This window comes from Osmerus mordax, chromosome 15, assembly GCF_038355195.1.
Source record: "Osmerus mordax isolate fOsmMor3 chromosome 15, fOsmMor3.pri, whole genome shotgun sequence".
In the NCBI taxonomy this organism is placed as follows: Eukaryota; Metazoa; Chordata; class Actinopteri; order Osmeriformes; family Osmeridae; genus Osmerus; species Osmerus mordax.
The window spans coordinates 1,903,469-1,924,534 of record NC_090064.1 but is presented as its reverse complement, the minus strand read 5'-3'; the positions used below and the strand labels follow the sequence as shown (position 1 = coordinate 1,924,534).

At 44.4% G+C, this 21,066-nt stretch overlaps 1 protein-coding gene across 4 annotated transcripts in view; it reads right to left on the bottom strand.

Moving 5' to 3' along the window:
* Window positions 1–7,982: 7,982 nt before the first annotated feature.
* Window positions 7,983–21,066, bottom strand: part of LOC136957626 (sodium channel protein type 5 subunit alpha-like) — a 188,118-nt gene continuing 175,034 nt past the window's right edge. For 2 of the 4 annotated variants that reach the window (XM_067251701.1, XM_067251703.1), the window contains exons 19-26: window positions 19,775–19,897; window positions 12,937–13,209; window positions 11,904–11,957; window positions 11,632–11,773; window positions 11,437–11,537; window positions 11,089–11,359; window positions 9,610–10,187; window positions 7,983–8,828 (exon numbers count right to left, since the gene is read on the bottom strand). In XM_067251701.1, coding sequence (XP_067107802.1) covers window positions 8,076–8,828; window positions 9,610–10,187; window positions 11,089–11,359; window positions 11,437–11,537; window positions 11,632–11,773; window positions 11,904–11,957; window positions 12,937–13,209; window positions 19,775–19,897 — 2,295 coding nt within the window. In that variant the 3' untranslated portion in view covers window positions 7,983–8,075. Of the gene's footprint in view, window positions 8,829–9,609; window positions 10,188–11,088; window positions 11,360–11,436; window positions 11,538–11,631; window positions 11,774–11,903; window positions 11,958–12,936; window positions 13,210–19,774; window positions 19,898–20,422; window positions 20,546–21,066 lie in introns of all 4 variants that reach the window. The other 2 variants (XM_067251702.1, XM_067251704.1) reach the window with 2 other exon arrangements.

The following is a 21,066-nucleotide window of genomic DNA, read 5'->3' as shown; positions in this document are numbered from 1 at the left end:
GTACACGGTGATAAAACTACAAATCCTGTTATAAATGCAATACCTGCCCGCGAAATAAGTCTGCGCTTCCACAGAGTTTGTTAAAGTTCGGCTACGTGTGGAAAATGGGAAAGTGTACTTTCAACGAGACATGGCTAGATCACAGCGATTTCCGCTGTTGGTTACAAGCGGTACCCAGTTCCAAGTACAAGGCTCGCTGCAAACTTTGCCCAAAAAATATTCAAAAATTACTAATGTGATTGTTTTATCTGTAAATTAAATTTATCCTTTTTCAATGACTGAATTCATTGAAATAAAATGCTTTTTTCAGAATTTCTTTGATTTGAATATTTTTTGGGGTGATGCGTTGTGTAGGTCTTAAATTTCGATCTTTATGGTCTTAAAATGTCTTGAAAAGGTCTTAAATTTGACTAACTGAAACCTGCAAGAACCCTGAAACAGTACATTATAGTTTTGAGCTGCAACTGGTAATACATGTTACAATAAGGCTATGCAAATATGTCAAAAGTGTCATAATTATTTTTGAACATACCTTTAAACCTTTCAAACAAATTGAACAAACAAATTCCAAAGGTTTCTTGGTTGGTTTTCATATTACCCTATTAGTCAACAGCACAGCCTAAACTTTGTCAATTTGTTGAAGAAGGGTCCAATTGCAGTGCACCCTCCTCAGGCCCCTCTAAACCTAAAAAGGTATTACCGGCCTGAGGAAAGAGTTCCGGTTTCAGGGGCGTGAGGAGAGAATTCCTAAGTGCCTGAGGAGGGAGCAGGGGCGGTTTTAGGCAGGGGCGGACCGGGCAGGCGCCCGGGGCGGCATTTTTTCATGTCACGTGGGGGGCATAAAATAAATAAATAAAAATCTCTGTGCCGCGAAGCGGTTTTCTCTTTTCTATCATTTCACTGTGTGGGGAATTGGCAAATTGGCGCCCCCCCCTGGCACCCCTGCTTGCTGAGAAGGTGCCGTGCACAGAAGCTGTGTGAAAAAAGGGGAGGGGGACAGACAGCTCACCTGACTGGGTCTCCCAAATGGAACGGACAAGGGGGGGTGGGGGGGGGGGGGTCCACTGTATAGTGCAATACTCTAAATTAGTGGGCTAAAGTCAGTTGCACCTCGACTTTCTTCCAAATAACGCACATTTCATTCATAATATTATAAATATAGGCCTAAAGTTCCTGCACATTTTAGTTTTTTTTTATTGTGTGAAATGGCTAATAAAAATATGTAACACAAAACGATTGTGGTCACCAAGGTGAATTGGTTTAGTCTTGACTTCTGGTCGTGAGTGACAGTGTTGGGGGGATGGGAAATCTGTTGACTGTTGAGTGCCAAAGAAGATGGACTGGAAAAGGTCAAGTAAGCCATCAGAATCAGAATCAGAATCAGAAAGGGATTTATTCGCCATGAAAGTTTGCACAGACAAGGAATTTGCTTTGGCAGGAAGGTGCATACAATAAACATATACCTAAAATTTAAATATGTGGACTAACTATACTAAGGGTACATAAACTAGCAGTACTAAGTGGGATAAATATAAGTTGCCGTAAATTACAATATAAAAATACAAAAATACAAATATTACAAAAAATACAAATGTACAAGATACCATGTTGTGGTGCAGTGCAAAAGCAGTGTGTTTTAAGCAATAAGTCATTAGAGTCAGTGTGGTCCCTTGGCCTTGTTGAAGAGGCCAACAGCGGAAGGGAAGAAACTGTTTTTGTGGCGTGAGGTATTGGTCCTGATGGACCGCAGCCTTCTGCCGGAGGGGAGTGACTGAAACAGGGAGTGTCCAGGGTGGGAGGAGTCGGCCACAATCTTCCTCGCTCGCCTCAGGGTCCTCGAGGTGTGCAGGTCCTCGAGGGTAGGCAGATTGCAGCCAATCACCTTCTCAGCAGTACGGATGATACGCTGCAGTCTGCTCTTGTCCTTGGCAGTGGCAGCAGCGTACCAGACGGTGATGGAGGAGGTGAGGATGGTGCCCAATTTCGAAAAAAAAGAAAAGAAGAGGAGAAACGAGAAAAAGATAAAGGTATGCAAATATGTCTCTGTATGATTATTACGGTATCCATGTCATGAATGAAGGGCTAATGTTAATTGGTGGGTATAGGCTAACTCTTACGTTTGTTAGCCTTTTTGCTATGATGCTTGCTATGCAACAACAATATTTCGGTTTTAACTCAACAAACACAAGATAACATTTCACCATAATAGTGTGCTTTGCAACAAAACTGTTACAAGTTCAGTTATTATTTATTTTCATTATTTAGATTAGGCCCTGTAATTAGCCAACGGAATTTTCAAATCTGTAGGTAGTTTCAAAGACGAACATTTGCTATTTTGCTACAACTATATTTCGTGACAAAGTATAGGCTAGTTTAACGTCATAACTAAAAGTGCTCCTCCCTAAAAGTTATATTAATGTAGCATGTAATAACAGACATTTAGCGTGTAAGGGCATGTTTATGTAACCCTCCTATTATGTTTGGTGTCAATTTGACCCCAGGCTGTTTTAGCTGTATAGAACATAATCGGTCTTACCATAACAGCCTTTTGATTTCAATGGGGGGGGGGGGGGGGGGGGGGGGCGAAGGGCGTCTCGCGTGTAATTCAATGTAGAACCGCCACTGGAAGGGAGCGCTGCAATTGGTTTATCTGTTCACGAAAGCCTTGTCTACACAACTGTGAAGACAGCTAACATTTTCCATTAGTGATTTAAGCGATAAGGGCCGGGTTTCCCAGATTCGTTAAGAAGCTCTTAACGCTAAGAGCTTCTTAAGAAGCTCTTAGCATAAACAACTAATCTTGCTGAGGTAAACTTGTGGATGTCCGGATGGAGAGGTGGTTATTGACATTGTGATGGTTAATAAATCGAGAGAGGGAACAATATTCAATGGGAGGAGTGGAAGTAACGGGAGCAGTGCAATGCTGCCCAGTATGCGGATAGTGTGAGGGGGGACAGACTGTGAGATCGTGGAGGGTGACGCTCACTGGAAGACAAAAGCAAATGAGAGCCAGGTGCAACCTTACTGACTTGGGGCGCTGAAACATCGATGATTAACTGTTGTTTTCTGGAGTACTTTCTCATGGCTACGCCGATGGGGCTCCCCGGTAGACTGGAAATGGAGGCAAAGTGAAAGGACCAATCATGAAGCCCTGGACCACTTTGTTGGAGAGAAACAAAGACACAGAGGTAGGGGTGGCGAGTGCCAGCCAGAGGTTGGGGCAGTGAAAGAAGTTGCAAAGCACAGCCATGAGAAACCGTAAGTGAAACCACTGATGACAAATTTAACAAATATGGGGTCTGGATGGGGTTCTCTGGCCAGAGCGGGGATAATGATGGATGGGTGCACTGACAGGGAGCTTTGTGGTCAGTGGGATCATGGGAGCTCAAGGAGCGAGGGTGGCCCACAGCAAAATGAACAAACGCTGACGCTCCTGCAGAAAAACATTGAGCATCTGCCATTTTTAAAAGTTATCGCAAATCATCATGCTGATCTGGAATAATTCAGAGGCCATGGCGATCGTTGCCTGCAGGCCTAGAGGAGGGAGGAGGGCTGTGGGGTGATGGGGTTGAGGGCGAGGAGGGCTGGGACAGAAGTCAGCGTGGGGTAGGAGGGGTCGTGGTCTGGAGGAGGGAGGAGCAGCGACAGTACATGTCAGGGAGAGAGGGAGCACCACACAGAGAGCAGGGCTGGGTGGAGAGGGCAGCAAACATCTGGCAATACAATTCTGCAACCAGGGCACCCCAGAATGCTCTCATTGAATAGCTGGAGGCGACCTATGGCTTTGGAGGTGAGACACATGGTAGGTGTGAAAAGCTATGCCACCAAACAGCAGGGCAGCTGGAGGATAAGGGAGAGGTAGTCATCCAGCTGTGAATGATGTTTGGGGAGGCAGAGCAGACGTCTCTGTACAGGGAAAAGTTGTAGGTGAACTTTGGAGTTGTGAGTTTGCAGCGCCGGGAGGGTTCCTGGTGGAGGAGCCTGCTGGTCCATCGATGGTGCGGCGTACAGAGATTAGAGAAAGATGAAGGCGGTTGGCCAGGTCAACGTAACTACCTTGGAGGATGATGATCTGTAGGGAGGGGAGACTGGGGAGGGCATGGAAGCTGAGGATGTAGCGGGGCATGCTGGAGGAGTCACCGTGATCAGGGTTACGTGGGAGTCAGGTCCAGGCTGACTCCCAAGATGGTGAAGGTGGTGTAGGTGAAGGTGGTAAAGGTGGTGAAGGTTATGAAGGTGGTGAAGGTAGTGAAGGTGGTAGAGGGTCGGAGGGAGGATTACTGTAGTGCCACCTGCAGGTAGGGATAGAGGAGGCTCCGCAGACACAGAAGGGGGGGCAGGAGGAGTGAGGATGCCGGACGGAAAAACAGGAGGTGCAGATAACGACTGAGGGCCCAAAAAAGAAAGGAATACAGACAGCAGGGCAGGGGACCGGGGCCTTCGGGGAGCATGAAGAGGGAGCATGAAGACCGTCTTCTGGAATCTCTGTGGAAGAAGCAAGCTATTCAGAGAGGGGCTGGGCTGGCCAAGACGAAGCTTTACCCTCAGATGGGCCTCTGAGGGTATTAATGCGTTTTCCTCTGTGTTGGACCTGGGAGGAGCTATAGCACTGAAATTTGTGAAAGGGGGGGACAGTTGATGTGAGGTCTTCTCCTCCTGAACATCAGCCATAACCAACTCCATTAAATGAGGCTGCGTTTGAATTTACACAAAGCTGGTGCAACCATGTAGAGTCTGATAACAATCCATCGAACCAGCAGGAGTTGCCTTTTTTTTGTCCCACTTCCAGCACCCTCCCCTGGGTGTGTGTGTGTATGTACAGAGAGAGAATATAGCCATGGTGGGAAACTATGGTAGAAAGTAACACTGAACAAGGCTTTCAGATTGAAGTACTGTATTTGTTCAGAGAGATCATGAGATGACCATTGACAAGCAGCACCTGAAGGAGCAAAGTGTGCATTTTCACATAAAGATGAAGCGAGGATAAAAGATAGGATACGAGAGGAGGATGGGAGAGTTTTTCCAACTGTTGAACAGAAGACTTTGTTTCTGTCAGAGCTCCAAGCTTCTAACACACATACTGCACACACCAGCAGATGCAGAGACACACACACACGCACGCACGCACGCACGCACGCACGCACGCACGCACACACACACACACACACACACACACACACACACACACACACACACACACACACACACACACACAGTACTCTCAAATGAAGAGAGCAGACATACAGTAGACTCACTTTTTTTATTACCGGAGGCTAGTTTTATATATACAGACACTTATTTGCAAAGTACTAAAAAGTGTTTCAACTAAAAAGTAGTTTTGTCTAGTACAGTTTCTCTACACGAGCGTGGTTCACGGAGGCACAGCATTGTGGATGAGCAGTGAGAATTGCTCTGAGAAAATATCCTGATGACGAAAAATAAATAATGATCATACATTAAGGACTGCTTACTGTAAGAAATAACAGGTGTATTGCATTTCTCACACAGGTCATATAAACAATCAGGATAATTAACGATGAAACCGCTTAGCATTGCTTTGATGTATTTCTGCATCTTTGTTCAGACTAAAGCATCTCTTGTTTACAACTAGAACAGTATGTTGGGGAATTAAAGAGTTGAGATGTTGATCTCTGCCCCTCCACAGTTAAACAACCCTGTCTTGTACCAGGTACCTGTCTCTGTGGTACCTGGTACCTAAATAGCATGCAATCAGATTTCTCTGGTTGGGACAGCCTCTCATATGATCTATAGCCAGTCACACCATAGCAGCAAATAGCCAGCCCGCCTTCACCCTAACCCCAGAACAGAGCAGAGCATCTGATCCAAGTTCAGAGTACAGTCTGGTCCATGTAATGCCATTCAGAAGGTACAACTGCTCCCAGATCAGCAGTCCAACATTATGGACTGAGAGGCTTGATCAGTAGGAACTCTATAATAGCAGGGGGTCATAGTTGAGTCTGGATACGAACAGCCTCTAGCTCTATATTTGAAATAAAATCTTCTTAAATGGCAGAATTTAAATAATGCCTAAATTCAACTATGAATTTTAATTATGGGATTAGGGTTTGTGTTGTAGTGTTATGGATTGTGGGTTGAGTGTTATAGAGTTATGGTTAGTGTTGTGGAGTTATGGTAGAGTTGGAGTGAGTGTGGTAGACAAGGAGTTAGTGGGGTGTGTGTTGTAAAGGTGGAGATAGTGGGGTGTGTATTCAAGAGGTGGAGTTGGACAGACTGGGAATTGAGCCTCTTCAGAGATATTTGCTGTACCTACACAAGTATACACACTGTACAAGGTATCTGGTGTTGTCCTAACTATCCCGGTACATAGATAAACATTAACACACTGACTGTATCCATGTATGTGTGACCATGTATATCATTATACAGGTGTGTTTGTGTCCAGGTATGTGTGGATCCATGTCCTAGCAGGCACACGCTGGCTCTATTGCTACAGAAAACAGCCCTTCTTTACATATGGAACCCCAACCTGACAGGAAACAGTTGTGCAGTGTTTTTGTTATTATTACAGTTATCTAGAGCAGGAGGAAAGAGCAGAGGAGCTCCATCCCCTAACCCAGCTTCTAGCCCAGAAACGGGATATACTCTGGAAGGGACAGGAGACACGTCACCATATATAGAGCCAGGACTTTGTACAATACAAACTTTGACACATCTTTTTGTAAATAATCCTCTTAAACATAGCAAATTATTGCTAACCAAACGCAGGTAATTTGTGCAAAATAGATAAAGACATGTTTATCGTGCCTTGAGCATGCCCTCTACTGTGACGCATGCTGAACCAATACTTGAACTCATAAAGAAGCAGGACCCTAGTTACGGTCATTGCTGGCTAGGAAACCCTGACCCTGGGGACCAAAGGAACACACTCAGAGCCAGTTAGAGCAACTAAACCAAACTAAGCTCTACAAGGAGAGAGAAATAAAGACCTGTTCAATCATGAGATGCTGATTGTCTCCTAGCAGCCTGGCTATAGCACCAACCATGGCCAGGTGGTCATTGATGATACAATGACTTGAGTGCTGCTAGACCAGATGAACCTTGTTTTTAATGTGTAAACTTAAATGTGACATTTAATTAAAGGAAGTAGCAATTGAACTGTGATAAAATGTGTGCATGCCAGCGGTCATATTTCCTGCTCTCTCCTTCGGCCTGTGTGGTTTTCATGTGGTCAGGGTTCCTTTATTCAGGATTTCAGATTGGTTAAATCATGGTTCTCCATGTCTGATAAGACCACGATTCCACTTATACTCTAAAAAATATAAAAAAATGTCATCATCATAATTTTAGTGCTATAAAGACTGGTAACATCAACAAAGTTACATTTATATTCTGAAAAATGTGTATCCCTTTGTCACTGTTTGATCTTGCTTTGGTCAAACGGCGGTCCTTCAGGTGAACATGGAGATCAACCATCATCCACAATTGATCGTAGCTGTCCTTCCATATGCCCACAGTTTGGGTAATGCTAGAGATATTGATCCAATATTGACTAGCTGTGATCAGGTCCTCTGGTCTTTTAAACAAATCGTCCCATTGGTCCTGTGGTCATTGTAACACCTGTGACCTTTGCTGAGGTCACCCATTCATATGGATGTTCAGCCACAGTTGACCTGACATGTCTGAAATTGTGGGTCCAAGGTAGCCTTTCTTCATCCATGGAGGACAGAGAGAGTCATCATCCATGCATGGTGAGCCGCATGTGGAAGTTCTCTCATTCCTCTCTCTTCCTCATCTCCCTCCTCTTCTCATTCCTCCTTTCCTTCCTCTCTTTCCTCTCTCTATCACCTCCTCCTCTTACTCCTATCCCCCCATCTCCTCCTCTCCTTTTCTCTCTCCTCCTCCTGTCCTCCTCCTCCTGTCCCTCCTCCTCTTCTCACTCCCCCTCCTCTCCCTTGTCGTCTTCTCACTCCTCCTCCTCCCTCCCTCCCTCCTCCCCCTTTGTCTCCCCCAGACAGAATCCTTCTGATCTACAGTACATTCTGTCAACAAGCTAGACTATGGGAGTAGGGGGGCGTGTCCTACATGGCTTGTTTCTACTGAAGACTCTTCTGGTGTCTGTTGGGGTCGGGGTCAGAGGACAAGGGGCTGCAGGGCTCAGCAGGACTGGGCAGGTCACAGCAGTCGCCACCTGGGATGAGGATGTGGATCACTTCGCTGGTGGCCCGAGTAACGCTGTCGTAGGAGGGTGGTGACGAGGTGGAGGACAGAGTGTCTGAGCGCTTCATCTCCCCTCCTCCGCCATAGTTCTCCTTCATCATCAGGGCGATCAGCCCCTCCTTCTCTGGCGTCGCCCGCCCAGCCCCTCCATCCGCCTCGTCCTCGCTGCCGGCCCCTGTGCTGCCGCCCCCCCGCCCCCCGCTGGGGGAGTGTGTGGCGGTGTTAATCTGCCGATAGAGCAGCGAGGCCTGCTTCATCTGACGACGCACCAGGTGTCTCCGATAACAGCGCTGGATGACGGCAGCCGACACGTCCTCCTGCTTCCGTCTCAGGGTGGTGGTGATGGGCTCGTAGGAGATCTTGGAAGGGTTGGCCATCATGAACTTCTCCTCCATCTGCTGCTTGAGGGCATCCATCTCCCCAGACTCGCCCAGGACGCGCTTGGTAAAGGCAAACAGGATGTCCAGGCAGTGGATCTTGTCTCCGCTGACCATGGGCAGGTCCATCGAGATCAGCTTGATTTTGTTTGGCTTGGCGATGCGCAGAGGTTCCGAAAGCGTGTCGGCAAAGTCGGAGAGCTTTGCGTACTCGATGAACTGGGTGGCCTCGGGGTCAAACTTCTCCCACACCTGGAAGAAGACCACAGAGGTCAGACACAGAACACTTGTCTCTCTTGTATTCGGTTCAAAGCTACAGCAGGATTAGAATCAAATCAGTCTGGGATGTGCAAGTTTCTTAGAGCTGTTATTGGTGAGGACTCCTGGGTGCTATGTGCCAGAGGTGTGAATGTGTGAGGAACATGAGGCCGTGCTGCACAGCACCAGGTCACACTCTCCTTCCAGCTTCATCACAGGACGGAGCAAAGCTTTCTATAGGCTGTGTACTATTAGTCAATATGTACAGTAGATGATGACAGCAGATGATACTGCATTAATACACTGTACATTATTAACTTTATTGTAGAATATATCAGACATTCTGGTCCCTTCATAGTTATATCACACTATTATTTCAGGTACTATTCAACCCATTAAGGAGTAGTGTCACATATGTGAGTGTTTAAAAGTGGGTGCCACAGTGTAAAAAATATGTGATTCAAACATTCCAATTGAATATTTTCCGAAAACGACACAACAAATGCTTGGTATGGCTTCAGCATGTACTAAATAGAAGGCTAGCACAGTAACATTAGCATGGTAGTGGCATTGCTATGGGTATACTGCTAGGTAACTTAGCCTGGCAGCTAACTAAGCCCACTAGCTACAGTTTCTGAAAAATAACTTATGCTGTGCGGATCTTTGAAAATATTTACTCTTAACTTACTCTCTAAATGGGTTAACTTATATGAGACATGTTAGGCCTGTATTCTATAATGTTATATTGGGTATAATATGGGTTCCATCGGCTCACCTCGTAGAACATCTCAAAGTCGTCTTCACTGAGCGGCTCCGTGCTCTCTTCCGTAGCCACACTGAAGTTCTCCAGGATGATGGCGATGTACATGTTGACCACAATTAGGAAGGAGATGATGATGTAGGTGACGAAGAATGTGATGCCCACGGAAGGGTTGCCGCAGTTGCCCTTGGCGTTGGTGCCGGTGTGGGGAAGGTGGGGGTTGCACTCCTCTGGAGAGTTGTTGAGGATTGGGGAGAGGAGGTTGTCCCAGCCGGCAGAGGTTGTGATCTGGAACAAGCAGATCATGCTGTTCCCAAACGTCTCAAAGTTGAACATGTCGTCAATGCCCGCCTGCTTCTTGACGTAAGCGAAGTTGGCCATGCCGAAGATGGCGTAGATGAACATGACCAGGAAGAGGAGGAGCCCGATGTTGAACAGCGCAGGAAGTGACATCATCAAGGCGAAGAGGAGTGTCCTGATCCCCTTGGCACCTCGGATCAGACGTAGGACCCGACCGATGCGAGCCAATCGGATCACTCGGAACAGTGTTGGCGAGACGAAGTACTTTTCGATGATGTCAGCAAGTACGATGCCTGGGAGAGAGAGGAAGATGAGCAACAGAGCAGGCTGGGTCACACACTGGGCATGGGCTGTTGTTGTTGAGTAAAATGGTAGGTGTGGGTATTACAATGTTAGTACACTCTCATTTAGGCTCTGGTGTAGGTGTTCCTATGTAGATTCCCCCTCCTTCTAACCATTAACTGTTAGCAACCCCCCCCCCCCACATACATAATCATGTGTGATTCCCCCCCAGAGACCCACTGAGACAGTCTTGATTGCTGCTGCTGCACCTCCCACACTCAGCCTTGTCCACACATTCACACACACATACAAATACACACGCACGCACACACTCACATTCAACCCTGTCCCTGGACCAGGGTCATATTGAGAACCACACATACATATACAGACACACACATACAACCTAGTTGTCAGCAGCAGTGTCAACAAAAGACAGACATTTTATCTCACTCAAGCTAGTTTAGAACCATGTCAGGGACTCACGAACATTAAATGCCAGCAACAAGCCATACATGCTAAGAAAAAACATACATGGAAGATCAACACACCGTTCTAGTGACAAAGGTGATGGTTTACAGAGAGTTAAGAGAGATAGAAGCTGTTCTGATAGGGTGTAACCAGTGATGGCTCAGGGTTCAGACATAAAAATTATAGCGCTGTCCCTACAGGGGCATTCAGCTGCAGCTAACTCTGTCTCTAGGTGAATGTTGTGTGAATGACTTGAAGGCCCTTGGCCAGGCACGGAGCCAAAGTGTTTTATCATCTTGACTCATCATGACTACAGTACTATGGGGAAAAATGACATCACTGCGTCTCAGTGTGCTGTGTTGGAGGTGTTATGGTGTTCACAGGAGTTTGGAACCAGAGGGTCCCGTTTGGATACTGAACCAGAGAACTGGGTTATCTTACCCACAATGGAGAGGATGACCACCACAAAGTCAAAGATATTCCAGCCAATGGTGAAGAAGTAGCAGCGCAGCGCCACAATCTTAACGAGGCACTCGCAGGAGAACACCACGATGAAGCCCAGGTTGATGTCGTTGAGGATGATCTCCATCCTGGGCGACTGCTCGTCTGTCTCCACCATCATCGTGATCATGTTGAGCAGGATAAGGATCATGATGATGATGTCAAATGCCTGCTTGCCCACCAGGTCAAAGAAGAAGCCCTGCACTGGATTCTGTAAGGAGGAGGAGGAGTGGTCAGAAAGGGTATGGAGCTTCTGCCGTTTAAGATGGTGTGTTTGTAGAGGCATACCAGGGGTCGGGGGATGGGCTTCTGAGGCTTCTTGGAGCCCAGCTTCTTCATGGCATTGTAGTACTTCTTCTGCTCTTCAGTCATGAAGATATCCTGGCCCCCTAAGTAAACACCTCTCTGTTAACCACAATTGTCTACACACACATCATTGTTCTCTCCCCTGCTATAGATGTGTCAGCAGAGTGGAAGTGATACTCATCTTTCTCTTTTGCTGGTTGAAGTTGTCGATGATGACGCCGATGAAGAGGTTGAGGGTGAAGAAGGAACCGAAGATGATGAAGATGACAAAGTACAGGTACATGTACAGGTTCACTTCCTTGATAGGCTGCTCCTCTACCTGGATACACACACACAGAAAATTAGGAAACTCTGAGCAGGTTGGAGGACAGTACTATGATAAGCTTGTATTCTATGTAGGGTTGGGGTTAAGGGGGGTTTTGTAATATGACATTAGAATAATAACTCACAGCACGAGAATCTACAGCTGCATACATGATATCCATCCAGCCCTTGAACGTAGCCTTGGAACGAAGTACAGACACTAGAGTTAGATCCTACACATGAAACACGCACAAAAGACATTAGAGAAAAAAAGCATAAAATCCATGCTTTGAACAGAACTGCTCTCTGTTCTGTGCTGTCAGTAGCCCAGTATTGGTTGTCCATGCCATTCTGTATAAGACATGTACCTAATGCATGTCAGAACAGGGATTCATGAATGACAGAGAGAAAGCCTTTTATAGACTTCCTGTAGCCTGACTGTTGACATTGAGAAAGCGAGAAAGAAAGCTGGAGAAGAGGAGAGAGAACTTTGAGAGAGAGAGCTGAAAGAGAGGGGAAAGAGAAGAGAACAGTGAAGGAGAGTTGAGCCTTTCTTCAGCACAAGTGGCTGCTTGTCAAGAGAAATCACGGTGGTAGGCCTTATCGCCTTGGTTACACGTTAATTTGGTCTTTTTGTGAATGACTAGGCTAAGTCTAGGCTATTCTTGAGAACTGCAGAAGGGGGAGAAAAGATGTGGTGGAGGGGGTAGAGATGGTGGTGGGGGCTACAGAGATGAAGGTGGGGGGGTTACAGAAATGTAGGTGGGGTGGTTACACAGATGGAGGTGGGGGGGTTACAGAAATGGAGGGGGGTACAGAGATGGAGGATGGGGAGCCTCACCAAGGTGATGGAGATGAAGGGGAACAAAGTGAATTGTTGCTAGGCTACGGCGCCAACTAAGTTAAAGGGAAGAATGAAGTGCTTGCAGTCTCGCTGAGCCAAACAACATCCTTCTCTAATAGCCTCCTCCGCCGCTAAATATAGCACCAACAGGCACGGTGCTGGCGGTGTGATTGATTCAGGAGCTCTCCGGACGCCAAGGTGGGCAGAAGAGGAACGCCGCAACTTAGGAGTGGGAGGAAAATGAAGAGTCAAACTGTGAGAGGAAGAGAAAATACAGGAGAGGAGGAGGAAAAGAGAGAGAGAGAAAAGTTCAAAAACTTGCTCCATGGCCTCACCACTTGTAAGAGGGCGAGGTAGCCAGCTCCCACGTTGTCAAAGTTGACCTTGACCTTGCTCCAGTAGAACTGTGTGTTGTTGAGCGCCAGACAGTCTGTCTTGTTGTTGACGAAGGAGGCATCGTAGATGTACCCTGTCCTATTCACACAACGCCCAAACTTCCCTGCAAACAGGTTGACCCCCATGATGCTAAAGATGAGCCAGAAGATGAGGCACACCAACAACACGTTCATGATGGATGGAATAGCCCCTATGAGAGCGTTCACCACCACCTGGAGAGACACACCAAACACACACACCAAACACACACACCATACACACACACCATACACACACGATAAATGAGAAGAAAGAAAAGGACAAAACAGGAGACGACAACTGATCAGAGCAGAGTTTAGTCAAACAAAGCAGGACAGAGTACCATAGGGTACAGTAGAATAATGTACAGTAGAGTAACGTAAAGTACAATCCAGTAGAATACAGCAGAGTTCCATAGAGTACAGTACAGTGCCATTAGAGCAGAGTAGAACAGAATCTAAATGGAAAGCCATACAAATCCCAGTGAGAGGAAGTGAGGTCATGTTCACTTGCTGTCAAAGGAAATTATGTAATTTCCCCTGTCTGTCAGAGTAAATGACATCCCTACTAGAGAGCATGGCTGGGTCTAACACAGGGTTACAAGGACAGGAAACATCTGTTCTCTAAGGAGGGACATCAGGGCTTGGTTTTATGAACACAAAAGAATCCTAGATTAGGACTATCTTAACCACAGATATTTTCTTGTAATCTAAAACCGGGTTTAATCTGCTGTACTAGTTTAAGACCAGGTTTAATCTGTTGTAGTCCAGGAACAGGTTTAGCTTCTTTAGTGTAGAACCAGGTTTAATCTGCTGTGGTTTGGGACCAGGTTTAATCTGTGTCAGAGAGACCAAATTTCAGGGATCATCAAAGAGGTTTGAGCATTAAAGAACTGAATACACAATGCTGACAAACATGAAGCAATTACAGTTAACAACTGCAGTAATACTACTAATATTATTCTTATTAACATTACAGTCTTGCTCGGCAGAAATACTACTAAAATTGCTGTACTGTGGTGCAATAATGCTACTTACAGTACTGTACAGTAATACTTCTACTACTACTACTAATAATAATAATAATAATTCAGGACACTGTATAGTCGAGTTGCCTGCCCTATATGTCCCATATGAGACCCTGCAATGCAAATTACTGTAAACTTGTTTTACTTAATTGTGTTCTATGCAGTTTGAAGAGCTAAATTAGCTTGGTTGCTACTTGTGCAACATTGAGTTGTAGTAATCCTGACACACTTGAATCAGTGAGACATACAAAGCAGGTGTCTGTATGGGGGAAACAGGAAGTCAGGAGGGATGCAGCAAGATGAAGCTCAGCACTCAGCTAGCACACATGCACATATTATAATACTGCTGGTAGTGGTCCAGTTAGGCTTTAGCAGTTATGAGTTGGACAAACACCTGGTGAAGTGTGGATGAGGTAAATGGAGGAGAGATACTTCACATGCAATGATACAGTGTAATACTGTCAGAGGACACACTAGATGAGGAGGAATGGGGAGAGGGGAGGCAGAGGAAGAAGACAGAGAGAGAGAGGTGTACGGGGTAGGGCTGAATCAGTGTAGATCTGATCAACTTGACCCCTTGACGCTTAATTTTGCACCTTGATGACTCTATTCTGACAAGGGGGGACGGTATTCCCTCCCACCCGGTGGAGGCCATTGTTGTATTTTGCACCTTCCAATCCCCATGCTCTGAGGAGTGGTGATAACCTTATAAACAAAAAAGATTATCCTTGAAAGCTGTATTGCTGTGCATACTGTTTCTGGAAATGTTAAGGTATGTTTTATATTGATTTGTTTTATAGTTATAGTTGCACTGCACATCGATGCATGTGTCGCAAAACCAATACGCACAGTTTCGAAAAAGTGTTTTGGAGCTTGTATCAAATTACGAAACCACGTGACAGATGACGTTCAATGCTTCAAACGTCACGAACTGGTTCGAAGTTTTGCCGCTCTTCTGAACCAGAGCCATAGAAGGAACGAAGCCACCGCTTCTTGTTAAAGACAAATCTCACATTGCCAGAGAAGCAGCACCAGGCATCGCTCGAGTTTCTTCCATCAGTCATAATTATTTAGCCAAATCCGTATTGTAATAATTATAAATCCGTGCACTTGAGTGTTGTTATTTTATTGAAATGAAACGTAACATGATAGGACTAGGTAGGTCTATACAGTGCCAAGAAAACAAATGTTGATGATTCGTCAACATTGTCAACAGTAATAATAATTAGTAAAAATAAAGTCCCCCGTTCACAATAGGCCTACATATCACAAATGTTAAGAATAAGAAAAAAACAGTGTAATCTAGTTTAATTGATATAAAAACCATATCGTATAAAGTCCGTCCACCCGCATCGACAGGTAACGGCTTTTTCGGTGGTGTAGCTGGTTAAAGCGTTGTACGACAACGTATTGATAATGCAAGTCTGGATACCCGAGTCCGCGCCCCATTGCAGGGAACCTCCTAAGATATTCTTTAACTTTTACTGTGAGAAAATGACGTAATACTAATGGCCTACAGATGTATGACAACATTTTAATGTGTGAGCACTAATATCAGATAAAAATGAACACATGTAGCCTTAATTAAAATATTAAATAACGTAGGGTAGTCCATCGGAGACAACCACTACGCCTCATTCAGCCAGTTTAAACGGCTGCCATATGACGCTGTTCATTTTCAATGCGCCGATAGTTCGGCTCTTTGGGCCGGCACAATCCGGAAGAAACCACCAAAGCTTCACAAGGCATCGTTCGCCCATCCATATATAGCCCTGCAATTGTTACTGACAATGATCGCTACCAGTGAGCTTTTTATGAATGAGCGATTTTCCACTAAATAAATGTCAAGCTTATTTACGTTTTTGGGGGCATATTTTCAGTTAGCAGATGGTACTGTTTGAATCTCGATTCCATCTTCTACTGCCGGGTAAGGTCGTAGAATAATCTTCAAAGGGGGTTCTTTATTCATGAATGAATGCAATATGAGTAGGCTAAATGCCTGAAAATATCACGAGAAGGGAAAAACTTAAAAGGATGTTTAAGTCATAGGGATTAGGTAAATTTTTACACCGGTCTGCCAAATGTATTCGTTTTGATTCAGCTATGAGGCTGCCTCTTGCAGGGGAAATGAGAAGACATCTATTTCATTCTACACTTCACTCGTAGTTTGAGTTGTAAATGAGCAGCAAAAAAAAGTTGCTTTTAAATCTATGTAATCTTTATAAATAATAAGTAGGCCTATGCATTTTTATATAAAATATACAGAAATATCAGTTGTAAAAATGGCATTAAAAAACGGACCCTTGTGCAACCGACGCAAGCAAGCACACCCTACAATTTCCACAGAAATTGTACCCTCTCTAGTTGGGTGTGCTTTGCCTTTGGCAAGGGCACAACCTTTGTTCTCTCACATATATATTATTATTATTTTTGCCCCCCTAAAACTCAGTCAATATTTGGCCTACTTAGACAACCTAGGTGTCAAAAGTTTCGTCTTGGTAGCGATTGAGTTGCTTCTATTGGGATTTACGTTCCGTTGCACGGTTTAAGTAGAAATTACGTTTTTGTGGTGAAAGGTGAAGCTAACGGTGGCTAATTTGCTAGCCACAGTCACTGACGTTACTAACGTCACTACCGTCACGAAAACGCGTGACTACCTGTAGCAGAACATTAGTTTAGCCGCTTGTTAACTTCTGGGAGATAGCTAGGCTAACTATAGCTTTACAGCAAGGCAGCTGCAGAAACAGCACAAGTGAAGAGGCCAGGGTGATAACTATTTACTCATTTTACTTTGTGATGTGAAACACAATTGTGAAATGTAGTGTACAATATTAGCTGATATTATTAAGGAAGTAGGCCCACATCTACTTTCGGAAACGGTAGGCTACTATTTCACTGAAGCATTAGCATCATGACATTAGCCTCTGTTGCCCGGGCAACACATACTACAGTGGTCTATGATGCATCTGTTTTCAATCGTTTCTCACAAATACTTTTTCGTTGTAGGATTTATTATGACATTACATTACAAGTAAACGATTTGTGGGTGAAATTATCATTACCTGTGGTTTCAAACCAGTGTTGCTCACTGCAACGCTGTAGCCTACGCGAGACACTACAAAAACATCTACACAGCTGTAGGAAGTCAAACGGCGACACAACATGTTCGGCACTCCCCTTACTTAAACCAAAAGTCTATCTAACTACTAACCTTAACTTCATTGCCACAGCCTAAGCTTTGTAAATCTGTTCATGAAAATAATTAATTTCAGCCTTAACCGTACAACGGAACGTTAAATCCAATTCAATCAACGCAATCGCGACCAAGACGAACACAGCAGTAGCTAGTCTACTGTACTGTAGTAGTACAATTTACCGGGGCAGCTTCTCCACACAGGGCTATATCGCACTTTGCATTGTTACTGACAATGATCGCTACCAGTGAGCTTTTTATTAAAGCGATTTTCCACTAAATAAATGTCAAGCTTATTTACGTTTTTGGGGGCATATTTTCAGTTAGCAGATGGTACTGTTTGAATCGCGATTCCATCTTCTACTGCCGGGTAACGTCGTAGAATAATCTTCAAAGGGGGTTCTTTATTCATGAATGAATGCAATATGAGTAGGCTAAATGCCTGAAAATATCACAAGGGAAAAACTTAAAAGGACGTTTAAGTCATAGAGATTAGGTCAATTTTTACACCGGTCTGCCAAATGTATTCGTTTTGATTCAACTATGAGGCTGCCTCTTGCAGGGGAAATGAGAAGACATCTATTTCATTCTACACTTCACTCGTATTTTTAGTTGTAAATGAGCAGCAAAAAAAAATGCTTATAAATCTATGTAATCTTTATAAATAATAAGTATGCATTTTTATATAAAATATACAGAAATATCAGTTGTAAAAATGACATAAAAAACGGACCCCCCTGTGCAACCGACGCAAGCAAGCACACCCTACAATTTCACCAGAAATTGTACCCTCTCTAGTTTATTATTATTTTCCCATCCTAACTCTTCCCTTGATTTTTTTTAAATAAACAACATCGGTGTCCAAACGTTTGTCTTGGTCCCGATTGTATTGCTAGTATCCGTGCGAACGTTTCGTTTGACGGTTTAGGCATAATTTCAAAATTTCAAAAAGTGAAGCTAACGCTAGCTAACTAGCTAGCCACAGTCAGAAACGTCAGGACGTCACACAAAGCCATGACGTCCCATGATGCGTATGTTCATAAGGGCTGTACAATCAATACAAGCTGTGAGTCAGTGGAGACTGACTCAGTGAACGACACGTCTTAAGTCACTTTGCTCTTGCATTGCTAGTTACAGATGACAAAAACTTTGTTCTTCAGGTTAGCAGTCCCACACACGTCATTAGTATTATTATTACTCATAGTTAACTGAGTTGAGTTAGCTGAGAAGTGGATTTCAATTTTCAAAAAAATGTGCGGGAAAATTGTACATTATGCCTGCTAGGGGGTGCTCTTCTGTAGCAGATAATCCACTTCTCCAAAGCACAGGATGCTGTGTTAGCCAGTTACAGTAATAGCTACCCACCAGTTAGTTAATACTTAGTCAGCTTTGTTTTCCCTGTATTTGCACTGTTGAGCTAGTATTGTGGTGGGACTGATAGCAAATAACCACAAGAGGGGTATCAAATGATTAGATTAGTATTAGATTAGTAGAGCAATCGATGCCATTCAATATCCAAACGATTGGAGTGGATACGCGCGAGGTGGGTTTCACTACGTTGAAGTCTCTAAAATTTAATATTTCACTCAATACTACACCAAAAACATCCAGGATCATTGCGTTTGTAGATATGAGCTTGCTGCATCCAGCTATTGTCTCGATTTCTTGCATGGGGTGTGTTTAAATTGTATTTTGATTGATAATGTGAGCTCAGTTGGACAGTACTGTATTTCCGTTTACCTCAGTCAGACTCTTTCACTGGCAGTTTGATTCATTATTTACTGTCAATGGTAATGGTATTCGTTTGCTAGAAATTCAACCATTTGAAGCAAATACTTTTGGCAGACACGGGGATCAAACTGGTGATTCTTGTGAACTACAGAGGCATCCATCAGATGATAAAACAATTTGATCAATGTTGAACTACTGCAAATATACTTACGTTACAAGCTAAAACTATAATTTGTATCACGCGTAGTTGGGAAAAGCTTGTTTCAAAGGGGGTTATTTATTAATGAATGAATGCAACATGAGTAAATGCTTAAAAAGGGGAAGTTTAAGTCATTTGTACACAGGATTGCCCAATTAGTTTGTTTTGATGCAACTGTTTGAACTATGTGAGGCTGCCACATAGCAGGTAGGTAAACAATAGGTTTAGAGGTGGTGTAAAAAACTGCCCCAGCTGCAACCGATGCAAGCACACCTCACAATTTTCCCAGAAATTGTACCCTCTCTAGTTAACAAATATTATTAACAAGTTAATTCCCTGCCATCCTTATCTAATAGTACTTCAGTTGGGTACAAGCAAACCAAAAATCCCCCTTTCTCTACAAGATTGTTCAAAGAAATAAGGAAAGCACAATACAGATACTAGAGCCATGAAATAGAGGTGGATAGGGAGGTGGGGAGAGAGAAAGAGAGAGAAGGGAGGAAAAGGTCTAGCTGCTACCATGCTGAGTCAGGGGAGAGTGTGGTGGAAGACGGAAATAATGGAACTATGGAGGACGTGGGAGAGAGAACAGGAAGGAGAGCCTCTTACCCTCATGCCTTCAAATCTGGACAGGGCTCTGAGAGGCCTGAGAGCCCTGAGGGTTCGGAGGGATTTGATGGCAGCAAAATCTGAGTAGCCTAGCGTGTTAGCAACCAGGCTAACTAGAGACACCTGGAGAGACAGAGAGAGATATCCTAGTGTGTTAGCAACCAAGCTATGTGGGGACATGTGGAGAGACACAGAGAGATAACCTAATGTGAAAGCAGTCAAGCTTACTAGGGACACCTGGAGGGAGACAGAGAGAGAGGTAGTTTAGTGTGTCACAAAGCTAACCAAAGAGAGAGTTAGCTACCAGTCTTCTAACAGTGATCTGCAGGAAAAAAAGAGAATGTTTCAAAGGAGAGATGCATACTTCTGTTTAGCCTCTCTGGAAGTAAAATGTTAGTCTGCAGTTCTCCATTTGCAAGTCAACAAGCTCTTAGAAAAAATATTCTAACCTGGAGAAATAATTTGGAGAGAAAGGGTTTGGTGTACTGTTTGGATGACTGTTGTCCTGGCGTCTAACTTGGAAGGAGACAGGTAGAGAATATGCAGAGTTGAAGCCACAGCCAGCCACCCGAAGCAGCAGGTCTACTACCATTCTACAACAGCCAGCGTCTGGTACTGGGTGCTCCGGATTGGGTGGGGGGAGCTTACCCTGATTCCAGCGAACCGGGCCACAGCCCTGAGAGGCCGCAGTGCCCGCATGGTCCGCAACACACGCATGGTGCTGATCTGGTCAATACTGACCACACTGGCCATCAGTCCCAGCACCGAGATCTGAACCACAGCACAGTAAATGACTCACTGAGGGAACCACATCAACACTTGATTCAACACTACATGCTCTTACGTTTCTTCCCATTGGCACTTATTTGCTTTTCGCAATGTATGCTTCATGTTTTGGCTGGCCGCAATGTTTTTGGGGCTATCTTGTTGTTTATGATCATTGACCTATGCACTTTTGTAAAGCTCTGTCTTGGAAGTCGCTTTGGATAAAAGCATCTGCTAAATGAATAAATGTAAATGATTCACTGAATCAAATTAAAGAGCATCAGTTGGGTTTATTTTCTAAACCAGATTCCACTATGTTAAGGAAATCAATTTATGTCCAACTTGGGAAATTCAACATGAAATGATATGTAATCATACATAGGTTTTTCATTCTAAACAGTGCAGTTGACCCGCTGCATTTACAAAGTGACATGTTGACAACATTGTGAGCAGTTGGGCTATGAAGCCTTAAACCTCTCTCATCTCGCCTTTCTTATTTCTGCCAGACATAGTAAAGGTGGAGTGTA